The 27,586-nt window shown below is 37.4% G+C and overlaps 2 protein-coding genes across 20 annotated transcripts; one reads left to right on the forward strand and one right to left on the reverse strand.

Moving 5' to 3' along the window:
• The first annotated feature begins 265 nt into the window (after nucleotides 1-265).
• arhgef15a (Rho guanine nucleotide exchange factor (GEF) 15) lies at nucleotides 266-17,082 on the forward strand. Of its 13 annotated transcripts, none has more exons than XM_051894450.1 (16): nucleotides 281-394; nucleotides 476-1,088; nucleotides 2,937-3,671; nucleotides 4,068-4,122; nucleotides 4,933-4,997; nucleotides 5,075-5,322; nucleotides 5,429-5,589; nucleotides 6,454-6,606; nucleotides 6,817-6,946; nucleotides 7,049-7,123; nucleotides 7,768-7,860; nucleotides 10,051-10,205; nucleotides 14,269-14,436; nucleotides 14,551-14,630; nucleotides 15,096-15,200; nucleotides 15,283-17,082. In XM_051894450.1, the coding sequence occupies exons 2-16, from the start codon at nucleotides 671-673 to the stop codon at nucleotides 15,432-15,434; spliced, it is 2,793 nt and encodes a 930-aa protein (XP_051750410.1). In that variant the 5' UTR covers nucleotides 281-394; nucleotides 476-670; the 3' UTR covers nucleotides 15,435-17,082. The 13 variants fall into 13 exon arrangements, 10 of the variants coding, with proteins under 10 accessions (XP_051750418.1, XP_051750416.1, XP_051750417.1 ...); XM_051894453.1 differs by having other exon boundaries at nucleotides 316-446; nucleotides 687-1,088; XM_051894454.1 differs by having other exon boundaries at nucleotides 319-394; nucleotides 687-1,088.
• Nucleotides 15,709-27,489, reverse strand: LOC127513016 (uncharacterized). 7 transcript variants are annotated; one of them, XM_051894466.1, is made up of 19 exons: nucleotides 26,680-27,489; nucleotides 26,528-26,580; nucleotides 26,337-26,426; nucleotides 25,505-25,629; nucleotides 24,872-25,015; nucleotides 24,697-24,765; nucleotides 23,420-23,608; nucleotides 22,623-22,719; nucleotides 22,264-22,481; nucleotides 21,637-21,790; nucleotides 21,240-21,448; nucleotides 21,037-21,154; nucleotides 19,374-19,582; nucleotides 19,148-19,262; nucleotides 18,891-19,060; nucleotides 17,921-18,018; nucleotides 17,552-17,694; nucleotides 16,775-16,820; nucleotides 15,709-15,838 (listed from the first exon to the last, which is right to left on the reverse strand). In XM_051894466.1, exons 1-18 carry the CDS (start codon nucleotides 26,706-26,708, stop codon nucleotides 16,786-16,788), a joined length of 2,265 nt encoding a protein of 754 aa, XP_051750426.1. In that variant the 5' UTR covers nucleotides 26,709-27,489; the 3' UTR covers nucleotides 15,709-15,838; nucleotides 16,775-16,785. The 7 variants fall into 7 exon arrangements, 6 of the variants coding, with proteins under 6 accessions (XP_051750426.1, XP_051750431.1, XP_051750429.1 ...); XM_051894471.1 differs by adding an exon at nucleotides 26,182-26,241 and having other exon boundaries at nucleotides 15,709-16,820; XM_051894469.1 differs by having other exon boundaries at nucleotides 15,709-16,820; nucleotides 26,788-27,489.
• Between the last annotated feature and the right edge of the window lie 97 nt (nucleotides 27,490-27,586).

Here is a 27,586-nt window from a genome sequence, read left to right on the forward strand (position 1 = left end):
TTGTGGTATTCAGTTCCCACAGGAACTGTTTTTGTATAGCTTGTCATTTATTATATAATATAATATGTGACCCTACAGAGGATCAGCATTTTGGAGAATGTATAATATAATATAATATAATATAATATAATGCTTGTAGAAATTAGAAAAATTGATTTTGGATCATACAGATATTCAAATGATCTAGAAAGTCATCTAAGACATCTTATGTCCTACATCTACAGTATGTCACTATATAATGTGCAACAGTCCATTTGGTGTGGTGACCTACTTCCCTATTAAGCCGTATGAAAGACCAAAGGACAACATCTGAAAGGAGAAGTAACCATAGTGACATTTATTAACAACACTCATAGCAAGTTTGCTCACAAGTTAGGACAACACGCCAGCAGAGGTAAAACATTTCTTGACATATTGAGTATGGCAGCCCTGATTGCTCAATGAAGGTAAATCAACTTCTTTTCATGTTTTAAAGATGTTGATATGACAAGAGAAGAAAGAGTGACAACAGGCTTCACTGCCCAAGAAGACTCTAAATTGTTGATGCTGAAATCAGCACAATAAGGGATTTTGTTGCATTAGTTGATGTTTAGCAGTTTAATATTGTGTAATATTGTGAAGTAATCTATGTGTCTCTGGATTTTAATGTGTGAATCTTGCTCATTTGGACATGAACATTTTTTTAGAGAATCAAATGGATAAGTCAATCTGTAAACCATCCAATGGAAAACCTACCATTCCACAGAAACCCAACCTTCCACCAAAACCAAATCTTAATGCTTTACACCAGTCAAGCCTCTCTGGTTCCTCTAGCAGAGTGGCTCAGGCTTTGCGTAACTTTGAACCAGGAACAGGCAAGCAACCAGCAATAAACTACAACAGTAAAGAAAGTAGATACTCTAAAGATATGAGCCAAAATGGAAGGTCTTTGTTGGTTGAAGCTAGATGTTCAACCAGGATAGAGGACCGAGTACAGCATATATCTTCATTCTCAAGACTTAATAAAAGTGGACATATATGGGATGAAAAACAGATGCTGGAAATAAATCATCAGCTGGCAGTAGATGATGTGGATGTGGGTCGATCAGGTAGTGAACTTTTTTAAATATGTTTCTAACGTGTGTGCTTTATATTGTATATGTGAAATATATTAAATGATGCTGAAAACAGTATCAATTAATGTGACTCAAAAATAGAAAAATCTGTTATCCTTTTACATCACATGATGTAGGCTTAGAGTAATTAATTTAAACAGTTGAACAAGGTATATAAGTATTATATGAAACCAGCATAAATACAAAGAATACATTTAACAACTTGACACTTGTTTTTAGATTTTCAAAAGATATTTCAGTAACACTTTCTATGAAGCATTTATAATGCATTATAAGGGTATTCTTAATGCATTATAATACATGCATACTGCCTTATAAACAGTCTTATAATATGTTGTATCATCTAATAAATAATCATAACAACAGTTTAAATACATAATAATACTTAACTATGTGTGGTTATAACTGTTAAGAGTGCAATTATAGTATAGCCTGCATTTGTAATGAATCATAAGGGTATTCTCAATTTTAATGCAGACATAATGCCTATAAACAACCTTATAATGTGTTGTATCATCTTATGAATAATCATAACAACAGTAATAATACTTAACTACTTATTAGATATGGTATAAACCTTGTGATTTTACAGATTTTATGAATAAAACACGATTTGCCTTGTGAATGTATTGTTCCTATGTACTTTTCCACACAACTTTGATTTTACCTTAAGGGAAATGTCTTATAACCACTTCATGATATCTTATGGATGTTTAAAAGAAGACCAAACTTTTGATACTTTACTTTTTTTACTAAAACAGACAAAGATCACTTATAAATATTATGACCACATTATAAAGCTTTTTAGTTTGTTTTTGTTACTTTACAAGCAAGATATGAGACTTGGGAAAGTAAAAGATATGAAACTATGGGATATATAATCCATTATAACTTCAGTGGATAAAATTGTTCATTGTTTGTTATAAATTAGCATACTCTTAATAGTTATAACTACAAATAGGTAAGTATCATCAGTGTTGTTACGATTCATGAGACGATACAACACATTATTAGGCTGTTTATAGCCATTATGCGTGCATTATAATTATGATGCATTATAAATGCAGGCTTCATCTGGTGTTACATAATGCATCGTACTCTTAAAAGTTATAACCACAAATAGGTAAGTATTATAATGTATTGTAACTGTTGTGATTATTTATCAGATGATACAACATATTATTAGGTTGTTTGTAAGGCATTATGCATGTATTAAAATGCATTAAGAATACCCTATAATGCATTATAAATACAGGCTTCATAGAAAGTGTTACTGATATTTCCTTTTCGTTTATTATGGAAACTTTTATTTGTCATAAATGCCCATAACTTGCACAGTGGATAAAGATGTTTGGTGCAGTGCATTACTGGCTGTTGAGAGCATGAAACCATCGACATTCAAGAGACATTTAAATGTTAAATGTTCAAATTTTGTCTACTTTTGTATGAGAAATTTATTTGGTTGGGATGCAACTCGATGTAAATAAACCAATTTAGGACCACTGGCTTAGAGCATTGTAGAAGGCAACTGAGTCTGCGCCACAGAACTCGCTTTGGATCACCCATCATTCACAAAGGTCATGAATCCCCTGTCCCTTATCATGGTCAGTTAATTAAGAAAAAATAAATAAATAAATATTTTGGCTAATCTGATCGTGTTCTCACCATGTATAAGAATATACATTATAATGTCTTTAATAGCCTACATCATTTTACCAGTACAAAAATAAGAGTAGAAAATGTGAAGAAAAAAAAAAACACATTATATCTGGGCCTGTTGATAAGCTTAATAAAGCATCTGACTACCCTTCATTCCCTCAGCTCCTGATGGCAGTGAAATGAATAACTCTGTAAGTGGCACCATAGAAAGTCATCAGGGCTCAATTGCACCACCTACCACCTCAGAGGAGAAACATTGTCATTGCATCTGCCACCTTCAAAGGCCTGGCATGAAACTGGTCTGGGTACCTTTACAGGAGAAGAAAAATGACATGGATACAGTAATTCATAAACATCAAAACAGAGGAAGTCAGAGAAATGGGTTTCCAAATAAGGAGGATGTTTTAACCAGCAATGAAGTCAGTAGGCCACAGAATAGCCCATCTCACCATGCAAAACACCAAGTATTGCCTCCGTGTGTAAATTGCCAAAGCTTTCTACTTCACCACAGCCCTCACAAATTAGCAGGAAAACGGTTGGCATATGCTGATGAGTCATTTCAAAACCACTCAAAACCCCCTGTACCACCAAGGACTTATCAGTCCTCCGAGTATCAAAATAGCCAACAATATACACAGCTTGACCACACTGATGCTCATATATACTTGGATCTTTTGCCATCAAACGACAATAAAGTTACTGCTCCAGCTGTCCCCCCTCGTCCTCCCCCACGACTTCCTAGGCACCCTCCACAAAAGCAAAAGACAGATAGGCGGTCTTCTCAGCCTGCGCTGGCCTGTGTGGTCTCTCTTCGAGGAGGCGGTCCACCTATCAGAAACACCAGCAGCTGTGTGCATGGAAGATTGTCTCGTCCCAAATCTGTGCTGAACCCATCAGGTAAGCACAGAGGTTTCGTTGCAGAAAAAGTGTGCATGGTTTTAATATTTATCATGAACTTTTAATGGCTAAGATTTTGCCAAGTATGACATCTTAGATCAATGTCTTGTGTCGACCCTGGAACAAAATTCTTGACAAATAAACATAGTCTCAACCATGTTTCTAATCCCAAACATTAAGTATGGTAACACTGTCCAAGCAACTAAAACCAGACCTAATCCTTACCCTACCGTAACTGATCCATGAACATGTCCTACTTGCTGCAATCATTGTGGACATTAAGATACGCTATCAGTGACTCTTCCCCCCCACATATCTCCTTTTAAATGCTTTATTCAATACCAGTTTCATTTCTTAAATGAAACTGACATATGTGTCTACATTTCTGTTTTCTAGGTGAGAGCTATGAAAATAGTGATTTCGAAGGCTGGGATTCTATTGACACAAAAGAGTAAGTTTACAACAATATTAATAAGTTGTTCTCAAAAGTGTGCAAATTATACAATGATTTTCAGAACGGAGTCAAGTTTTCAAAGAATTTCTATCAGAATTTTTTGGGGCTCAGCAGGCTGTTAAAAGTTTTGTCTTGCTCCTAACATCTTAGAGACATAAGCCAGTAAGCAAAACAATAAAAGGTTTTTGATACTGTGTGCAAATAATGAAATGATAATGATAGTAGTTTACTAAATTTTTTGTTGGTGTACCATCAGATATTGTTCATGAGACTACTGTTTCTACAGTATGGTTACCTCCTCTTGCGAATAAGACTTCTGTTTTTGACTGTCTTTTAGTGCACTTTGCAAACTAACTTTTGTGGTTACTTAAATGTGAATACACTTAAATGTAGTAACCCCCCCCACCCCCACCCCCACCCCACACACACACTTTTTATTCTTATACACTATACTTCCTTTATACACTATTCTTAGCATCTTTCAAGTAATATTTTAAGAGTTTAATTTACACATCCTCATTCCCTGAAATAAAAACCTGACATGTCCAACTTTTACGGATTTGAAAAAGAGAGGTTTCGTTTCTGACTCACTGCTAACCGGAAAGGTGGGTCAAAATGAAAGTATGAGGTGGTGAGAATTACCTTTTTTGTCTCCCAGGTTTGTTGTGAGTTTAGGCATCTTTTTTAAACTGAGAAATTACATTATAAAAAGAACACTATTGTCATTAGGCCTTTATGATCTGTAACTGATGCTAGTTTGAGCCCAGTAATGTGTGACCAGGTTAAGTAGTTGTAGGTTTCTTACAGGCTGTGTGACAATACAGGAAGCCCACGGAGGATCTCCAGTGACTGGGAGCCAAACAGTGACTATGGTGAGATAATTAAATGAATGTATATATAACACCTAACTTTCAACCAAACTTTCTCAAACACATTGTGTCATCCTTAGAACCTCTGTATCAGATCTACCAGGCTAAGGTCTCGAAAGAAGCCAGTCAGATCCAGACTGATAGTCCAGATTGCAACAGGAGAAGTGTTAGTGAAACTCTGGGTCTTGAGGGTCCCGGAGGGCTGGGAGTGGTTGACCCCCGGTCCAAAAGAGGCCCCGAAGAGATTACGCTATGGCAAGATTTACCGGTGGTGAAGGAAAGTGGAATGTTATACAAACTCACTCGCACTGAAATACAGAGACAAGAGGTTAGAGTAATACTGTAATTTAACACTATTAGGAGTAACTTTACATCTTTTTGTGTCAAGTTCAGTTTGTACATATCTATATGTTAATCTTCATGTGTGTTTTTAGAGCATGTTTGAGGTGCTCACCTCTGAGGCCTCCTACTTGCGCTCCCTGCGTGTTCTGAAGGATCACTTCCTGGGGTCACGGGAACTCAATGAGACTCTGGTCATTCATGATAGAAAGGCTCTCTTCTCCAACCTCCTGCAGGTCTATGAGGTCAGCGAGAGGTGAGAGAGACAGAAGAGAAACAAGGGGAAATTTTTTATTTTTCTGTGGACCACAAAATGAGCTACTCTTTTCTATTAAAAAATAGATTGTAACTCAAACTCCAAAAAGGAACCAAAAAAGATACTTTGTGTGTGGAACAGCCTGAAATTTATGTTTTTCACTCATAATGAAATCTTTGAAAAGTTTACACATATTCAAAGTTCTGTTATCATTTACTCATTATAATTTTCTCTTCAAAAATTCACCTTTTATTTTATATATGTATATATATAATAGAATAGAATAGAATAAAATATAAAATAAAAAAAGAGAATGAGGACTGTCAAGCTCAAAAAATAACTCATGCACTATATTCCAGGTCTTCTAAATCCACATGATACAGAGCCAGATCTACAGTAGGCACGTCCTGATTTTGCCAAGTTTAATCGTAACCATATCCCTACCCCTAAACCTATCCCATATCCATAAGTAATCTGATAAGTGAATAAAACTGATGTAGAAGTACCTAACCCTGGTTTAAAGTCTAAACTTGACATAAACTGTAAACTTGTCCCTCACATCTGATTGGATGATTTGAATGTGGTTCCAGGATCAACAACTTTGTTAGTCATGGAACATCAGGAACATGTTGTACTTGGTGAAATCAGGTTCTGCGGATCGTGGCATGGGCAAGGGTGGGCTGAGCCCCAAACATCTGCCTTGCTCACCCACCGGGGCTGATATGATAGCTTTATATGATCGGTCATGTATTTGGAATGGCACCAAAAAGAGTAAATTATGACACAGTTATCATTTTTGAAACTAAGCCATTAATCAAAGAACTACTACCCCACGGGGTACATGAACATGTCTGTTCTTCTTAGGTTTATAGGCGATCTGCTGAAACGAGTCGATGAGAGTGTGGTGATATCTGATGTGTGTGACATCATTTATGAGCACTCAAAGAACTATTTCTCAGTCTTCATTGATTATGTCAGAAATCAGCAGTACCAAGAAAAGACCTACAGCAGACTGATGTGAGACTTTTATGCATACCTAAATCCATTTGTACAGAAACACAATAATAATAATAATAATTTTAATATAAAACTTTCAGCTTTGATTTGAATGCTTCTGAATGCATAAAATACATTTTACAGATTTACTTTTAAAGTACCATGACCAAAAACATACATTTTAAGTGATAAGTATTGTAAAGGATGTTGTTTACATGTATGTATGGGCAGGGACAGTAACAGGGATTTTTCAGTTGTGATGAGGCGGCTGGAGTTATCTCCACTCTGCAAACGTTTGCCCTTCACATCCTTTATGCTTCTGCCCTTCCAGCGAATCACACGCATCAAAATCCTTATACAGGTGAGATATAACAGCTAATGTTCTCAAAAATACCTATTCCTCTCATTTGTAAATGTAAAATGATCAGACAGTAGTGCTTGGATTCATTTCAACCTTTTGTAGAATATCCAAAAGCGGACTGCAAAGGGCACTAAAGAGGAGGAAACCACTTCCAAGGCCCTGGCTTCAGTGTCTGAGGTAAAATGGGTAAAATCAACATTGATCCTTGAGTTTGATTAGCCGAGTGCTGATATCTAGAACACCAGTGAAACATTGGCTATAGAATTCCAACACTTCTTTGTTACTTTTAATACTTTTTGAATCAAAATTATTTTTAATTCAGAAAATAAGAACATGTTCATTATAGAAGAGGTATATCCATTGTATGTGTGAATTTCATTTTTTATGTAATTTAGAATAAATTATTAGATCTGGGGGAAAAAATGACAAAAAAGGAAAAAAATTTGGACAAAAATGTCATATTTGGGTCGTGTCAAATATCAATGATCAACATCATCAGCTAAATTCATTAAAATGCTGAGTTGCTACTTTTCTTGGCAATATAAACAGTCTACAGATAGGCTAATAGAATGTTTTGCTTGATGGAAGAATTTTTATTGTGATTATTTACTGAACTTTGATGTCATAATACTGATTTCATAACAGCTATACATCATCCCTAATGATGTCTCTGTGGTAAAAACACTGTAAAGTGGCCAACAAACACTAAATCTTAACCACTTTTTCAAATATTTCATAAATATGAAATTGCTCCATATGCATTTGTTGTACCGTTCATGTCTAGCTTTGATCTCTCTCATTGTCAACATTCTTGTTTGTAGCTAATCGCCCAGGCAAACACACAGGTGGGGCAGATGAAACAGATGGAAGAGCTCATACACATCTCTAACAAGTTGGAGTTTGACAAACTCAAGGTCTGTAAATTCACTACTGCACCCTTAAAAAAATCTACATACTGTTGCTTTACAGAACCTAGGAGGGTTTTTTTCCGTTAACAGATGATACCTAGAAGTAATAATCTGTCAAAAATAAATATTAAATGAACGTATTATGTAACATCCACCCATCTACAGTGCTCAGCGTAAATGAGTACACCCCCTTTGAAAAGTACCATTTTAAACAATATCTCAATGAACACAAAAACAATTTCCAAAATGTTGACAAGACTAAGTTTTATATAACATCTGTTTAACTTATAACATGAAAGTAAGGTTAATAATATAACTTAGAGAACAAAATTTAAAACATAATTTTACTCAAATTAGGGTGATGCAAAAATGAGTACACTCCACAACAAAAACTACTACATCTAGTACTTTGTATGGCCTCCATGATTTTTAATGACAGCACCAAGTCTTCTAGGCATGGAATGAACAAGTTGGCGACATTTTGCAACATCTATCTTTTTCCATTCTTCAAGAATGACCTCTTTTAGAGACTGGATGCTGGATGGAGAGTGATGCTCAACTTGTCTCTTCAGAATTCCCCATAGGTGTTCGATTGGGTTCAGATCAGGAGCCACTGAATCACTTACACCCTGTTCTTCTTCAGAAATCCAACAGTGGCCTTAGATGTGTGTTTAGGATCATTGTCATATTGGAAAAGTGCACGACGACCAAGGGCACGGAGTGATGGTAGCATCTTCTCTTTCAGTATACAGCAGATCATCTGTGAATTCATGATGCCATCAATGAAATGCAGCTCCCCGACACCAGCAGCACTCATGCAGCCCCACATAAGAACACTGCCACCACCATTTTTCACTGTAGGCACCATGCATTTTTCTTTGTATTCCTCACCTTTGCGACACCATACAGTTTTGAAGCCATCAGTTCCAAAAATATTTATCTTGGTCTCATCACACCAAAGTATAGAGTCCCAGTAGTCTTCATCTTTGTCAGCATGGGCCCTGGCAAACTCTAGGCGGGCTTTTTTGTGCCTGGGCTTTAGGAGAGGCTTCTTTCGTGGACGGCACCCATGCATGCCATTCCTCTGTAGTGTACGCTGTATTGTGTCACGGGAAATAGTCACCCCAGTTTGGCTTTCTACTTCTTTAGATAACTGCAGTGAACTTGCATGCCGATTTTCTTCAACGCTTCTCATCAGAAGACGTTCCTGTCGAGGTGTTAACTTCCATAGACGACCTGGACGTCTCTGTGAGATGGTTGCAGTTCCATCTTTTTTAAATTTTTGTACCATTTTTGCTACAGTATTCTGACTGATAAGTAAAACTTTGCTGATCTTCTTGTAGCCTTCACCTTTCTGGTGTAAAGAAATTATTTTCTTTCTCAGGTCTTGTGACATTTCTCTTCCATGTGGTGCCATTGCTGATAGCATGGAATGGGAAGGGGGTTTAACTCCCTTTTATAGTCAACTGTCTGCTGGACACCTGTGTAATGAATAATTAGACTCACTTGTGGTTGAATTCTTGTTAAATTAAACATTTGTAAAAAAATTTGCTTTGCTCCAGAGACTTTCAGTGGGGTGTACTCATTTTTGCATCACCCTAATTTGAGTAAAACTGAAAATTTTCTCTAAGTTATATTAATAACCTTACTTTCATGTTATAAGTTAAACAGTGTTAAGCAAAATGTTATATAAAATTTAGTATTGTCAACATTTTGGAAATTGTTTTTGTGTTCATTGAGATATTGTTTAAAATGTTACTTTTCAAAGGGGGTCTTACTCATTTATGCTGAGCACTCTCTATCTATCTATCTATCTATCTATCTATCTATCCATCCATCCATCCCAAGGAGCCATATAGCAACTCAAGAGTCCTAGAAAATAAATTAATTAGTAAAAGTTTCTTTGCTAAACTTAAGCTGCATCAAAGAACCATTAAAAACCATGTTCAAATCCTTGTATTTTCAATATTATTCCAATATACTATGAAAGAACGTTCATTCTTAGGTAAACTATGCATTTAATCAAACTTCAGCTAGAAGATTGTCAGAAATTTCTGAAAGTACCATTTTCTTTTACTACATACGAAGGCAGACATTATATATTATTTCAATATGGCAACATAATTATATTTCTTTGCAGGATTTAAACGATACAATATACAATAATAAGTTACATGTGTTTCTTAATTTCTACAGGCCGTTCCAATTGTTTCTAAAACACGCTGTCTAGAAAAACAGGGTGAACTACAGGAGCTAAGCAAAAGAGGGTCTCTCTTCAGCATCCGCAACAAATGTACTCCTGTATACATGTTCCTCTTCAACGACCTTCTCATTCTCACCACTAAAAAAAGGTTAGAGGCAGATGGTTATTGAGATTAACCTCAAAGGTGAAGTATGTCATTTCTGCATTACTAGTTGCGCCCAGCGGAATAGATAAAAAAGAAGGGGGGCTGGGGGTTGGGGGAGTGTATCTTGCAAATGCCCCTTTCGCACATCACACCACACCCGACTCAAACATCACTAATACAGGTGCTTGAGAAGCCATGTATCAACAGGTAAAAGTAGACTACTTTCAATAAAAGATATTAGGATACTTTTAGTTGTGATGTTATGTGTCATGCGTATGCAATTAAATAGGCTAACATTTTCTGAATTCAGAAACACATTCTAGTATACTACTCTTACTACTTTTACCATATCTTTCTATGACATAACTGTCATAACTGTCTAGCGCAGGGGTGTCCAATCCTGCTCCTGGCAGGCCACTGTAATGCAAGCTTACAGTAGGCTAGCTCCAACCCCAAACAAACCCACCTGAACCAGCTAATCAAGGTCTTACTAGACTAAAAACTTCTAGGCAGGTCTGTTGAGGCAAGTTGGAGCTAAACGTCTTGCTTAAGGCCAATTCACATTGCACCGACAGACGCAGACCAATGCCAACAGTCACCGACAGATTACAGCACTTCACTTCTCAGACATTCTAAATCTGATTCAGCATGTTCAATCGGCAGACGACAGATGCCAACAGACATCAACAGGGGTAACAAAACCCGACAAAGTGTCTGTTTCCGTCTGTCGGCATCTGTCATTGCAGTGTGAACTGGTCTTTATAATAAACCCATCCAACATATCTGCAGGCGCATTTAACACGACGCGCCATAACTATAGAGGGTATGCACGTGACATCACCATCTGCTGTTGTGACTGTGGTTACGGCCACTGAGTGGCAAAAAGACTGAGTGGCTGCATTGTTTTTCAGCGTGAATGCCGCGAAAAACACACAAAACATCCAAAATGGGAGCTTTTTTTTGGAGCTTTGCGATTTACTGTACAAATAGATCTGACAAGAAATCTGAGGTATATTTTTGCAGACTGCTGAAAGCTACAGAAAAAAGAAGCAAATGGATTGCTGCAATTCACAGAAGCAACTGGACTCCAGGCAGAGAAACGTGGATTTGCAGTTATCTTTTTATATTTTTATATATACACACACACACACACACATATACATACATACATACATACATACATACATACACACACACACACACACACACAAAGACTAGTGACTAATAAGATACACCTGTGAATAATCAAGACGATATACCAATGACAAGACAGACCTGATGAACAAAAAGAAGCAGTAACGGGCCTGGACCATGGAGCAATGGCAGACCAGGACCGTGGAACATTGGAGAGCTTGGACCATGGAGCAATGGCAGGCCTGAACCATGGAACAGTGGTGGAGCTGAACTGTGGAGCAGTGGCAGGCCTGGATCATGGTGCAATGGTGGGCCTGGACCATGAAGTAATGGCCGGCCTGGTCCGAGGAACAGTGATGGGGCTGGATGGTGGAGCAGTGGACGAAACCATGGGAGCTCAGGTGGCAAGAAGTGATGGAGACTACCAGGGTGGAGCTAGCAGAGGAGATGACCACCTCAGTAGAGCAGTAGACTACCATGGTGGAGTTGGTTGACCAGGAGGCCATGGCAGATCAGGAACATAGACGACATTCATGACAATGACATAGCTGTTATAGACAACCTCATTGGATGTGACAAAGCATGGAAAGTTCATAAACAGCCTCCTTGGCCATGACTTGAGGCAAACATGGTTCATTGGACAGCCTCCCTGGCCATGACTTGGGTCAACAAAGGTTAATGAATGGCCTCCCTAGCTGTGACTTGGTCCATAAAACTTTTATGGACGGCCTTCGTGGCAGTGACTTGGTTCATAAACCTTTTATGGATGGCCTCTTTGGCTCTCAGAAGGCTCAGTGTGAGCTGTGGTGGACGCCGCCACGTATGCGGCCCACACAATGATGTTGGTGGCCACTACCGGAAGCACCGTGGACAGTGGGATGACCTCTGGGACCACTGGACTTAGACTTGAGACTGCCTGATTTGAGACAACCGGACTTAAAACGACCATGGCCTGAGCATGGGACAGGGGCATAATTTCCACTGGGGACAGGGGGACATGTCTGTCTCCCTCCCTCCCCCACTTTTCAAAATCTCATTTGTGTCCCCCCCACTTTCAAATTTGTTTATGATTTTTTTAACCGCACACTGTCATCGCCACAGAGGAACAGGACCGAGCAGGACACAGAGAGCCTGCCTGTGTCGATGAGGAACATCGCATGCACACTAAAAATAGCTCACTGAAAGTTAAAATGAGTAGGTATCGCGGTTGCGGCACAGTCAGCGATGAAATGCCAGAAACAGCAACAGATGACTTTAATGTCATCATGGATGAAAAGAAAGAAAGTAGATGCGAGTTGGTTGATTCAGTAAATTAGCTCAGGTCAGGATAATCATATTTTCTATCTACACCTGTTGATGTTGACTGAGCTAACGTTAACATACACTGTTGCTACAGTTGCTGTAGGCAACTTCAGACTGTTAGCTACATATATAATGTAGAACATTCTGTGTACCATAAAAACAAGTCCACTTTAAACCACAGCATTTTCTGTCAGCAATGTATACGACAGAAAATGTATTACATTTTCAGGTTACAGTGGTTAGTTTGAAATAAAAGTTTAAACAGTGGAAATTGAGTCTCACATTATTTAAATTTTATTCACACACAAAACATTAATGGTGAACATTTTTGACTTCATAAAATGATTCTCTCAAGTCTTGGCGATCGGCCCCTATTAAACAATAAAGAAAGTAAGTTTTCATACATAGTTTAGTAGCCTACTATTCTTTTTGGCAGAATTTATCATTATAATCAACTTAATTATTTCCCGAACTTTGTATCACTATAGTCCCTAAATGTATGTAAATGCAGGAAATGGGATTCAAATCGAAAACATTTTCCCCCATTTTGTGTCCCCCTCACTTCTCAAACCAAAGTTACACCCTTGCCTGGGGGTGGGTCAATGTTTACATTTTTGGGGGAGAATGGCATACTAACAGTAGTCAATGAACAATAAACTGGGTTAAGAAAAAAATCTTCATTTTTAAAACCAACAACTGCAGGGGGAAAAAACTTTTTAGCTAGGCTTTATCATTTATGCTGTGACATTGTAATATAGTGCTGCAGAAACTACATTTTTGCAGGCTAATCTTGAAGCTAGCGTCACCCTGGTTCCCTCGATAAAAACAGATTTTTCCCACTGACTTTGAGAAAATATTCTCTGTTTCCAGCAAAAGTTCATGATTCTTATAAGTTTTGTTCATCATGATAATCTTCAAAAATTTTTGAAGCCTAAATGCAACTGGCAGAAGTAAAAAGCTGAAGTTAGGCTATAAAGAACTAAGCCAACATCACCACCAATCAGCTTTATTTAAAATCTACAAGTTGGAAAGTTTGAGTTAGAATAATTTGTTAGAGAGTATAAACACAAAGAGGCTGTAAAAGCAGACTAGTTAGTAGATAAGTTTTCCTGTTCAGCGTTTAATTTCCCTTAAGTTTAATGTTCCCAACAGACTCTATAGTCCCATTAAGCAACTTGTTAGCAACCACCTTTTTTAAGACACATACCCCCGGTTTCACAGACAAGGCTTAAGCTAATCCTAGACTAAAATGCATATTGTAGCCGTTTTAACTGAAAGCAACTTGCACTGACATTTGCAACTGACATCTTGTTTTGTCTCAGGATGCACACCAGTAATGTTTTTTTCTAGGGCATGTTTATAAAAGCTACTTAAATTCTCTAATTGAACTAAGGCCGAATCCTGGCTTAGTGAAACCAGGCTATAAAAACTTAAATTATGAGTAGGATATTTCTGATTTAACTCATCAGCTTATTAGTAGAGACTGCAAGGCTTGAATTGGGTGTGACTGATGAGGGAGACATCCAAAATGTGCAATGGTGGGGGTTCCCAACATTGCTCAATATAGTGAATTAATCATGGGAATCTTTGACCTTAAGTGGTGCCCTTTTCTGCCTCCCTCTCCTCTCAGTGGCTGTCCAGACCGTTTTGTGGTGATCGATCATGCTCATCGGTCTCTGGTTCAGGTGCAGGCTACAGAAAATGGTCTTGGACCACACTTGGATCATTGTTTCTGTCTGACCCTCCTGGAAAACCATCGGGGTCACACCTGTGAACACCTGCTCAAGGCTAACACAGAGTGAGATTCATGTAGCTCACGAGTTCTATTCTTTTCTATTCTATTTTGGAAATAACCAGTGTTTTTACATTTAGTCATTCACACCTCTCATTCTTTTTAATACCCTCTCTACAGGTCAGACATGCATAGGTGGATGGCGGCATTCCCATCAATTAATGGAGCACTTGGGGAAGAGAAGATTTATGAGGACTGGGGTAAGCTTTCAATTTATTACATCACAGACACTGTGGGAAACATTGCACTGTGCTCTAGCATTTTCTTTAATTGGAAAGTAAAAAATTAAGTCAGTGGTCATTTACTCCCCTTCATGCCGTTTTATATTCCATAAACTTTTTTATATAGGCCATTTCAACTTTTTCCATAGAACACAAAATGACATAAGCAGATATGCTGTTGAGTTCAATATGTGAAAGTGAATGGTGACCAGTAGCTGTCAAGCTTCAAAAATTGGGATGTAAAGCTCCTTTTGAGTTCCACTGGGTAAAAACAACAACAAAAAAAAAAATTAATAAATAGAAAGTGATAAATAACTTGGCTATCCTATTAAATTACAACATAGACTTAACCAGAATATAAAAGGGGAAGCTTCTTATAAGGTTTCATGTTACACAGTGCATCCTGCTCTATAAATAATGTGCGTGCGTCTCTCTCTCTCTCAGACTGTCCTCAAGTGCAGTGCATCAGTCAGTATGTAGCAAAACAGGCAGATGAGCTTAGCTTAGAGCCATCTGACATCATCAATGTGCTGCGCAAAACCAGTGAAGGTAAAATTAAAATCCCTTAAAATTCTTAATGGACTCAAAACAGTCACTAACACTGATTTCCATGTTCATTCCGCTCCTCAAGGTTGGTATGAAGGAATGCGTCTCTATGATGGAAAGAAGGGCTGGTTTCCAGCAGAGAACGTGCTAGAAGTAACCACTGATCATCAGAGACGACGGAATGTGAGAGAGCAGTACCAAATCTCACAGACAACCAGTCAAAACACTCAAAGTTGACTCCAACTGACTTAACCTAAAAGTACCAGTGGTAATCACTACCCATCCCATTCACCCTCACTCCCCAATAGTTTCCAGTCACTCTTTGATGCTCTTTAAATGCAAAAAACTGACTGTTCAAGACTCTTTGTCTGAGAAACAACTCCTTCCGGTGTGTGACCTTTCCTTTAGAAATGGGAAGTTGGGGCCAATTAGTAACCCCTTTACCAATGTCATCTTTAGAAAAATGAAGTAAATCAAGAGGTTTTTACAAATGTCAAAATGGAAGCACAGATTGTTAATCAAAAAGAAAGTTTTATTGGACAGATCTGTTGTTGTCATGAGGTGACAGGACGAGGCCCTTTCATTGTGCTGTCAGGCTCCACCTTCAGCTCCATAGAAACAGTGCAGGCAAGTTGTTATTGCTACATTTGTAATAAATTCAACACACAAAAACAAACAAAAATATTTTCAGTTAACTCCTTTTTCATGTTTACCCCAATGTTAAGAAAACAATTGGGATAAAAATGGATAAAACAATAGTCTTGGACTTTACTCTGCATTATGCTGCGTCCAAGGCAATAGGTCTCAAAGGTTTTTGATTATTAATGCCAATATACACTCACCAGCCACTTTAATAGGTACACCTTGCTAGTACTGAGATGGACCCCTTTTGACTTCAGAACTGCATTAATTCATCATGGCATAGTTTCAACAATGTGCTGGAAACATTCCTCAGAGATTTTGGTCATCACGCAGTTGCTGCAGATTTGTCAGCTTCACACCCATGATGCAAACCACCATGTCACATTCAAAGTCACATAAATCACCTTTCTTACCCATTCTGATGCTCAGTTTGAACTTCAGCAGATCATCTTGACCAGTGTTAACAATTGCTTTCAGTTGAAAGTAGCTAAAACTGGTCTCTAAATGTCGCTAGATGACATCATACTGGCAAGTCCACTGATCCATTTTAATATAAATATAGATCAGTGGGCAAGTCACGGAATCTAGATAAGGTTTGTCCCAGAAGTTGCTAGATTTGTCACTAGGCTTAGAAGTCAAAAGGGGCGGGGAGGTCACTAATATCTAGCGACAAAAATCGCTTAATTGGCAGCACTGATCTTGACCATGTCTACATGCTTTGAGTTGCTGCCATGTGATGAGCTAATTTGATTTTTGTGTTAACAAGCAGTACAGGTACACCTAATAAAGTGGCCGGTGAGTATAGAAACACTTTTCACAGGTCACCCAATACAACATTTACTACTCATATTTGTTTTGTTTTTTTTTTGTTTTTTTTTTTAATAAGAGCAGATTTACCTTAATATACATGATTAAATAATAATAAACATGATTACCTTTATGGGTGTCATCCTCCAGCTGGCATGGAGTGCATTTTTTGATCTGTGAGTATATTGAATAAATAAATTAATGCTTTAAGCTTGTATATGTAAAGTTACATTAATCTTAATAGCCTGTTAGCTTTTTAGATAACTACCAAAATTAGAGTGCAATTGAGAAATATGCATTATAATATTCAGAACCAGGGTTCCAGAACTTTGTCAGCTGAACCTCTATGATGTAATTTTTTTTTGTAACTAGTTGAAATGTCAACCTTATTTTTTGTAACCCTTCAATAAATAAAATGTTAATGATATAAATCTGATCTTGTTTATAAAAAATAGTTATTGAAATGTTGCCTTGGTTTTAATTTTACAAAATTAAACTATTAAAATACAGTAATTTAGCTTCTATAACAAATCTCACAAATCCCTGCAATCCCATCCTAGAAACACACAAAGATTTAGACCATTAAGTGCATTTTGTCTTTTTTCCATTGTGAGCAGAATAAATGTCCCAACACATAAAATTTTAATTAAAAACTAACCAAATAACAGTGCATAGCAAAATAACTAGGATATAAAAACAGACTAATGGGAAGGGAAAAGTTTGTCCAATTACACACAACAGTACTTTGGTTTTCAAATCATCTGTCACATGGTAGAATACAAAGGAGGCAGATACCATGTGACATGGCCTGTGATGTGTGTGACTATTGTCTGCCAAGAGAGTCCCTCAGTAGGTTGTTTACCAGTTACAATTGGTATCTTGTGAATGACTGATCTGTTCCTTACCTCTGTCCTCAAGATGCCTTGTGTGTGAGAGTGAGGCTCTTTTGACTGTGCGTTTCATAGGTGGAGGTGTAGGAGGATGGGACGGCAGGTAGATGGCAAGAGTGCGATTTCCATTTTCCGGATGGACACAGCCAAGTGGAACCCTGAACCCAAGAGAAATACAGAGAATTCAATAAGGAAATTGTCTGAAGGTTTGTGTGCTTAATGAGCTGGGGCTGCACAGGAAAAGTGCATCACTACTTAAGAAATAGACTCTCATAAGCCCCATTTAGTTGCTCAATGCATATGACATTTTCTACAATGACCTGTATTCATCTGTCACATTGTGCACTGAGCTCATTATTAATTTATTAGAAAGGGGTTTTATACCTGTAATGTAGTTGAGGTTGGCTGAGAGGTCTCAGATGTGGAGGAAAAGGGGGCGTGTTTCTCACTTCATTCCTGTAAATCACTTGATCACCATCATGCTGCATTTAAAACATGTTTAAAATTAAATTATAAAGTTCTGCAAGCCAAAAAAGGAAGAATGTAGCAAATAGGACTTGGTGATATATTTAAAAGAAAAAAAAAAAAGAAAAGAGTAAATATTTATAATTATGCTATTACAAAAAGGGGTAACTCTTTATTTTAGTGTCCTTGTTACATGTACTTAATGTTATAATAGTAAATTACATGCAACCAACCCTAAACCAATCCCTATTCCTAACTCTAACCCTATAGTAAGTACATTGTTAATTCATATCGGTACTTACATTTATAATTACACTGTAACAAGTGCACCATAAAATTGAAACAACAACAACAACAACAACAACAACAACAACAATTTCTCAATGTTATGTATGTGGGCACATTTTTGGAAAAAAAAAAAAAAAAAAAGCATCCATCCATAATCAAAGTAATCCTTACGACTCCAGAGGGTTAATAAAGGCCTTTTGAAATGAAGGGATGCGTTTTTGTAAGAAAATATCCATATTTAAAACTTTATAAATTCAAATAACTAGCTTCCGGCAGACGACCGTACACATACTGCGCAAGTTACGTCACATACTTGCGCCAAATGAGTAACCCACTGATGCGATGTATGCCGCAGGATGTAGGAGTATCGTAAGCTTAGACGCCTCTCGCAGTTCAAACAAATAGGGACATTTTTAAATGTATCTCCGATTGTGGTTGTTTGAAAGAAGATAATCATATACGCCTTGGCTTGAGGGTGAGTAAATCATGGGATAATTTTCATTTTAAGGTGAACTATCCCTTTAAGACTAAAAAAGTCTATGCATCGCTTAAACTAAAAACTTCAAGATTTCTCTATACACTGAGGCTGACAAGCTCCTACTGTTGCGAAAGTGCCACAGGAGTCTATGGAGAAGCTGAATATGGCTCTGGAGTGGTCAGTCTCTAATGGTCTACAGGCAGGATCCAAGAGGGCTGTGTGATTGGGGTTCACTGGGGGAGAAGCACCAGCTGTGTCAACCATCACCACCATTCTTCCATCAGGCAAACACACTGCACAGAGAAGGAACATATTTTTTGATCTTCTGGATAAAGTTCCAGTATGTATAGATCAAGAGTACAGTGGTTTGTATAAATTACCCAATAACTCTCTCACAGGGAACACACAGCGCTGCACATGAGCCTGTTCTTCTGCTGTTTCCAGATGAACTAAACTCACCAGCACACTCACTAACAGACCTTGCAGTCCCAAGCCCTAAGAAATGGAGGAAAGCACTATATTTATCTAATGTTTAAATTATTAAAGTTGATACCAATCATCTTACACGATAACAAATAACGGACAGTCTCAGAGCCTTTCATGTACCTCATAGGCCATGCCAGGGGCATAAAGTGGCACCTCCAGGCTGAGGTAGAGCTCGTGCGGCTCCAGAGAGAATCCCCCCAGCTCCACCAGCTCCCAGTCAAGCCTCATTCCTCCTACATACAAACTCCACTCAGAGGAGTCTATATTACCATAGTAAGCCAATGTACGCACACCTCGCATCGTACATTCTCCTTCCAGCTTTGGCAGGACTAAGAGACATGGACACAGATAAAACAAATGCATTCTGTAATTGCTCTATTCATGAAGGACAGATTCAGTACTGCCTTAGCGGCTTGCTTCAGACTTGTTGCTGCATTCATGCACCATTTTTAAGGGGCTTTCGCTCTAGCTATTTAGTTCGAAACAGAGTATGGTTCACATGAAAAACTAATAATGTGAAAAATGTCATGCAGACAGTGGTACCAAACCTGAGACTACTGTACATGTAGGAGGTGGATTTAGTTTGGATGCACAGTAACACTTTACAATAAGGTTCATTTGTTAACATTAGTTAATGCATTAACTAACACGAATTAACCATAAGCAATACATTTGTTACTGTATTTGTTAATCTTTGTTAATGTTTATAGTTTGTTCTATTTTAGTTCACAGTGCATTAACTAATGTTAACAAATACAACTCTTGATTTTATTATAATATTTTAGTAAATGTTAAAATTAACAATAAGATTAATAAATGCTGAAGTAGTACAGTTCATTATTAGTTAATGTAAACTAATGTAATTAATGTTAACTAAATTAACCTTATTGTAAAGTGTTACCGTATGCACTAATACTGTGGCATTAAATCGCATGAATGTAAAAGCAACTTGTACTCTGATACACACTTGTTCAGGAAGTAACTAAAGTAAAATATTTTAAAATACCACAAGTGAATTTAGGCATCACAACATTATAATGTACAGTATGACATGGAAATTCATTTTGAGATTAGCTTACAACTACATTTAACTTTTTTTTTTTTTTTTTTTTTTTTTAAAGAGAGAGAGAGAGAGAGAGAGAGAGAGAGAGAGAGAGAGAGAGAGAGAGAGAGAGAGAGAGAGAGAGAGAGAGAGAGAGAGAGAGAGAGAGAGAGAGAGAGAGAGAGAGAGAGAGAGAGAGAGAGAGAGAGATTATTTGTAAGTGCAAACAGCAAAAGATGCCATTTACACAGAGTGAAAACAGCAGAATTTTCTTTGCACTATACGCAAATACTAGTCGGACGCCATTTGCAAATGGTGTTAGATGCTATTTGTAGTTACTGCTAAAAGCAGTAGATACTATTTGAACCTTGGAGTTTTGCAGTACATTACAAAACAGTATGCAATGACAACATTGTGTAAATGATTATTTTTATTACAATCATAAATGGATGCTGCCTTATTTGAACCTTACTTGTCCCTATCCCAAAAACTCACCCCTACACCTACCCCTAAGGTGGACTCAAACTCGAGTCGGTCACGTCAAAAGCTAAATCTGTTATTCTTGCTCCCTATGCCACTTTTCCAGTTACCAGGTAAGTTTCTTTAGTAATTTTGTCTGACTCAATACAATGGTTGACAGAGCAAGTGTAAATAGCTTTGGCCAATGGCCAACAAGACGGGCTATTTGCACTTAGTGAAAATTAGTGTTAAACTAACTTTTTGTGGGTGGACATTACATACCTACATCCTGCAGGTCTGCCTCAACAGTAGCAGGATAGTTGTAGATCTCTCCATCAGGAGACAGAATAAAAGAGAAGACCCCAGAGAAAGTGTATCTTCTTAAACTGTCTCCCAAATACTAAACCACCGGAGAGGGAAGGATGCATGCTTTATAAAAACATCAATAAAAAGACTTTGACAAACAAATGTATGTGGTCCATCACCTTCTGTGAGACGAATTGATGATAGAAGGGCATCTGAAACAGATACATGTATGTGTTGTTTGAGAAAGGGTTTTGAGAGAGACGAACACCATTCCTTTCCATTTCCTCCCAGAGCACCAGCTGACCTGCTACGGTCACATTCCCCAGAGAAACATCATGAGGAAAACAGCACAAGGAAATGGAAAACTCTCCCTGTGAGGGCACAGTCTCTACATTGGCAGAGAGAGAGAGACAGACAGACAGACACATCATCCAGATGGCCTTGTCCTCTGCGAGTAGGTGGTACCTTGCCAGAATGCAAAGTGGACAAGACTTCATGGAGATAGTCTGGCTATGTGAGACAAAAGTAACAGCAGCTAGAGAAGAATGTGTAAGTGATTTGGGTTGTGTTTCTCACTGTTAATAAGCGTGACTGGTCGGGGCAGGTGATAAATAAAAAGTGTTCTGAATGTCCGTTGCTGAGTCAGACTCCACGCTGTATCCTCCCATTCACGCAACAGGAAGACGTCTACAAAATATGACTGAGAGTAATGTCCATCAATCGCATGACTCTGACCGAGGGGAAAAAAAAAAAAAAAAAAAAAAAAAAAAAAAAAAGACAGTTGGTAACAGACACTAAATTTAAAATGTTTATATCTGGGTAAAGGAAATTTTTATATAGATATAAAAAAAAAAAAATGGTGTTAGATATATGTCTGTCTGTCTGTCTGTCTATTAATGAATGAAATGTTCAAGGTGTCTGAATAAATTTTGGTGTGTGTACACACAAACCAAAATTTATCAAAATTTATTCAGACACCTTGAACATTTCATTCATTAATACAATTTATCTACTATAGTTGGGGAAAAAAAGGTAATAAAATGACCTCATATTTATAAGACCTCAGAGTTAAACTGTCAGAAAAAAGTTAATCTTATGTCAGATAACACTTAAGCAAAACATGGTCAGGTCAAAGTGTCTTTATTTTGCCATCCTAACTTACATAAATGAACTATAGTGTCACACACAGACACACTGGGATACCTTGATGAATCCTCCTTCAGCACCAAATGGAATACGGATCTCCAAAGTTCCATTGTTGTCATGAATCATGTAACCACGCTGGTGGGCAACACACTCAGACAGGTAACGTCCCCCAACACCCAACTTAAGGCCCTTTTCTATGAAGGGAGGATGGACAAGAGGGGCGAGGTTGCGTGGGAGAGACCACAACACATCTGAACCATCCATTCGGGCCTGACCTACAAAAGGATTTGAAGAGGTGGTGAACATTTGCATGAAAGAGATTTAAGTTCAGAAACATAATAGATCTTAAGCAACAGTTTATGAGCTATATATATTGACTGGGAGGACTAAAATGGGAGACAGCAAAAACAACATACTCATAGTGCAGGCCACTGACATGTCCACAGTCAACAGGGTCCATTTAAGCTTGTACAAGATGGTGGCACTGACCACTTCCACATCAGTCTCACCCAACTGAAACCATTCAGACAAACAATGTGATTTTTATAACCGCTCACAGTGAAATTAAAATTTAGGCTTTTATACCAAGGAACATCAGCACTGACTTAACAGAACTTTCATTTTTGGGTGGACTTTTCTTTTATCACCCTCATGTCATTCATAACCTGTATGACTTCCTTCAGCGGAATACAAAATATAATTTTGAAACATTGAAACCAACTGAATTCCAAAATATCAAAGTATCTTCTTCAAAAGATTTTCTTTTATGTTACACAGAAAAAAGTCAGTCATACAGTTTTGGAACAACATGAAGGTGAGTAAATGATGACAATTGTCATTTTTGGGTGGAGTATTCTTCAATTCCTTTAACAACAGGTGTTAAACCAATGTCAAGAATTTAAGATTAGCTCTATCATCTTAAGGCTGGAATACACTAGACAACAAGAGGTCTTCTAAAATCGTCTCAAAATCAAACATGTTTGGAAAAAGTGTGTTCATCGCACACTACATAATTTTCTGTGAAATCTGTCAACTCCGATTGCCAAAAACCAGCACCAACTCCTCCAGACGACAAATTGGGGCAAATATCTGTGCAGAAGTCATGTAGTGTATTTCACATGATCAGTGCGGCAAAAAAAAAAAAAAAAAACCAACAACAATTAACTGCTGTCTAGATTCAATTAGTAATCTAGTCCTCTGCTTTATCCTTTACCTGTAGCATGTATGCCAGTTTGGATCTGTAGGCACAACGCAGGAGGATGCGACTGTCGGTGGTGTTAATGTGGTAGCCCAGCAGGTGTGCCATTCTCACTGGCACAGTCTCCTCCCTCATGCCATCCTCCTGATGAAGCACTGGTATGCGGAACACCACCCTCCATTCCCTCACACCGTCATCTAGCTCCTAAGATCATCATCATCATCATCATCATCATCATCAACAACAACAGTACTGATAGCTGGGGAGGGCTACACAACACTTAAAGGGTGAATTGTGTAATTTCTGTACCAACAGCAGCACCAAATAGAATTACAATCTGTTTGAGTGGCCAAGACAATCAAGTCAAATTTATTTGTATAATGCGTTTCAAAATACACATTGGTTCAATGCAGGTTTACAGAAAGTCGTACTGTTTTGTATGTAATGCCTTTTAGTGCTTTATCACAGAGCAAGTTTTAGTGTTGGGCGATATACGATGATACAAATGATCCTCCAGATTTTAGATCATGCTATATACTTTTTATAGTGTTGTCTAGTCATCAGTGCAATTAAAAGATTTAAAATAAATAAATCTGTATTGTTCTATTAAGAAATTTAAACATTGGTCAGTTTTGTTCAAAGAGAGACCAAGCAATTCGAAAAAACTTAATGAAAATATGATCGGATATCACAGATGAAAAATCTGATGCTCGGGCAGATAATGGTCTGTTTTGTTGTATACAATTAGGTTGTCTTAACTGTAAAATATCTGACCGTTAAAGAATCTGATGAGAGTTTAACATTACCCAAATTTAATTAGCAATCATTTAAGCTACAATGTTGAGGAATATAGCTCATGGCGGTAATTAAGTGGCGTCTCTGAATTCAGGCAGAATTAATATAACATGATGCCATCCTTTACTGTGGTTGAAAATTGCCTTTCCTGGTAAAGTTTTTGGTTGAATATTATATTGCGCTAAAGAGTTTGGTCATATTGCTCACCTGTGAAAAAGTAGACAGGGATTTAATTACCCAGTGAGCAAGCAAAAGGTTAAAAAATAAAAAATAAAAACCTGGGAGAACACAGGCTACACCAGGGGAGCAAGATCTCTTATGGCTGCATAGCAAAAATGGCTGCCTCAAACAATGGTGTAAGTTTGGCTTAGGTTTTGACTAATTTTCTGATCTAACAATGGAAGTTAACTCACTTCACAGGTGCTGCTAGTCATAACAGACACAGGATAATTCAGACACATTAAATTCAAACAGTCCAAATGCACACAGTCTCTTACCACAGGGGCTGGGGTTACCCACGCTGTGCCCATGTGATTATTAGGAGGCAGCTGTTTCAGCACAGACACCTAGGGAATAGAAAAGCATCAATGGACTGATTTTTGTTTCTACACAATGGTTTTATATTTGGAAATATAAAATTTATAAATACAAAATATAAGAGATTCATTCTACCTCCATGTAGTTCTGCTCACAGACAAGCTCCCGAGGCCCCCATGGGACATGAAGAGGGCAGGTGAGCAGTAAAGGGTAGGATATCTCCTCCCCATTTGTGTCCTGATTTATTAACCACACAAGCAATCGAAATTCTGTCTCCCTCTGAAACCACAAACCACCATCATTACTAACTGTTGTGCTCTCAGGCCTTTATTTTTATTGTTTTAAATTGTGTGACAATTTAGTGTTTTTCTAGCATAACAATTTTATGTAATGTTAAACCATTTACCGATTAAACCATTTATGTGTTAAGGTAACGGTTAACCAATCAACAGGTTTTGCTGTAGCACTTTTACAGTTTTTTTTTATTATATTTTTTTTTTTTTTTTTTTTTTTTTTTTTTTTTACAGTGTATATAATGTAAGGAAAAATTCTACAGAAAGTAATGAAGTATTTTACAGATTACTTATTTTGGTCTGCTCCCCACATAAATGTGTCATATGGTTTAAGAAGACTTACAGTATAGCTCAAGTTTTATGAACTTACTTTTAAGGTGCTTTTTGTCGTTTTTAGAATTTAACAGATGTAGCGACTTTGAACTGTTGTTGTATGGAAAACCCTTTTTTTGATTGACATTTGAGTATATCTTACCTGGTTCTCCACCAGACAGGCCAGGTAGGAAACACGCAGCAGCAAGTCACCCCAGGAGTCAAGAGTCATAGTATAGCCACACTCTGCTGCCCACTGACCAGAAACCTCATGGACCTCAGAGTCTGCTGTGAGAGTGAAGACAGTTACATAATTTCCATTACTAGATACAGGGTGAATTAGGGTAACCTGGGACAATGAACAATGTTTGATATTTAAACTCTGAGGTGTGCATTTTTTCTCCAAGTCTACTCAACCTTAAAGCGATAGTTCACCCAAAAATGAGAATTCTGTCATCATTCACTCACCCTTATGTTGTTTCAAATTAGTATGAGTTTTTCTTCTGTTGAACACAAAAGATGATATTCTGAAAAATGTTGGTAACCAGACAGTTGACGGTAGTCACTGGCTTCCATAGTATTTTTTTTTTTTTCTTACTATGGAAGTCAATAACTACCATCAACTGTCTGGTTACCAACAATCTTCAGAATATCTTCTTTTGTGTTTTTCTTTTGTGTGTAAATGACAGAATTTTCATTTTTGGGTGAACTATCCCTTATGATATCATTATGATATATTAGTTGTTTGACCTGTGATTGAGGTGTTATTTGTAGGTCAACAAGTGTTGTGCTGACTTAATAAATTGCAGAAGTCAAAATGGCAAAACTGTCCCAGATTACCTTAATTCACCCACACAATGTGCTTCAAACCAGGAACTATTCAGTGATGTATTCAGGCATCTTAAATTTTGACAAGAAACAAAAACATCCAGTTAATGTAAGGAGAGGGAGAGGGAGAGGGAGAGGGAGAGAGAGAGAGAGAGAGAGATGAATACCTTGAACATCAAACCTAAATTTGTGGCCAAGAAAATTTGAGTTGACAGACAACCAGAAATGACGATCATGGCACTCTGTCCTGAACATACCTGAGAAATAAACACATTTATAACACCTTGTCCATCGTCCAACTGTCTATAGAAAAGCATTACCTAAACGATTTGAACTTTTAATAATTTTATTTGCTTACCAATAGGTATGGAATCAGGAACAGAGATAGGATATAAACCTAGCAAAAGAAACCTGAAAAACACATTTTCTTATCTGAAACATAATCACAACAACGTCTTCGCAGTCGTCTATAGGCGAAATTTTCATTGTTGGGGGAAAATTTAAACTCACCATAACAAAGAAACGTAACACATGACCATAAAGATAATTTCTGCCAACTGTATACAGATTTTGAATGACGAAAAACGGATTTTTCAAAAACAATTTTATACCGATTACCTCAAGTTTTTTTTCCAACAGGTCAGAAGTCGCGTGGCGCTTCATTTTGACTGGTAAACGCACCTGTCAGATTGGCTTAGTCAATCAATTTGCATATCACGTGATCCCATTTTATGTTCCTTTTTGCGAACACGTAAAAACTCGCACTTTCTAATTATTTTCTGTGTGCGAAAGTCTTTGGGTGTTCAGGATCGAGGGACTGAAAAAAAAAAAAAGGATCGAGGGACTGACACCCTCTTAAAACCCATACACCTATGGTGAAGTTCTTTTTAGACATTTTGCTCTTTTGAGTTGGATCTTTTCAATAAATTGGCTGAACCTTTTCACAGAACAAGTCTGAAGAAATTGCTTACCAGTCTGGACAGTTCATTCAGGAATTCTTTAATAGCAGAAATGTTACAAATAAAATTTACTTTAAATGTTTATGACTTGCTTGTATGACATTTTTATCGACACGCATTTGAAAGTGAACTAGAAAATAGCATTTTATTAAGACATGCAAAATGTAATGTAAATGAATTGCAAAATGTAATGTAAATGAATTGTAGTAGGCCTATTATTTATTGTAAATGCAAAATATAAAATAGTAAATAATGTTTAACAAAATCATGGCTGCAACAAACTGAAAGTGGACAAAAAACCCAGTAATTAAGATGACTGTATTCTATAATTTACATGTTTTGTAAAGAGATATCTCCAATATAAATGTGAGATGGTACACTTTCGTCGTCAACATAACAAATAAGTTTTAACTGTAGCTTAAGTTGAGCTTTATAATGCTTCTTAATGACTTATGCTG

The sequence above is a fragment of the Ctenopharyngodon idella genome, chromosome 5 (genome assembly GCF_019924925.1).
Source record: "Ctenopharyngodon idella isolate HZGC_01 chromosome 5, HZGC01, whole genome shotgun sequence".
Lineage (NCBI taxonomy): Eukaryota > Metazoa > Chordata > Actinopteri > Cypriniformes > Xenocyprididae > Ctenopharyngodon > Ctenopharyngodon idella.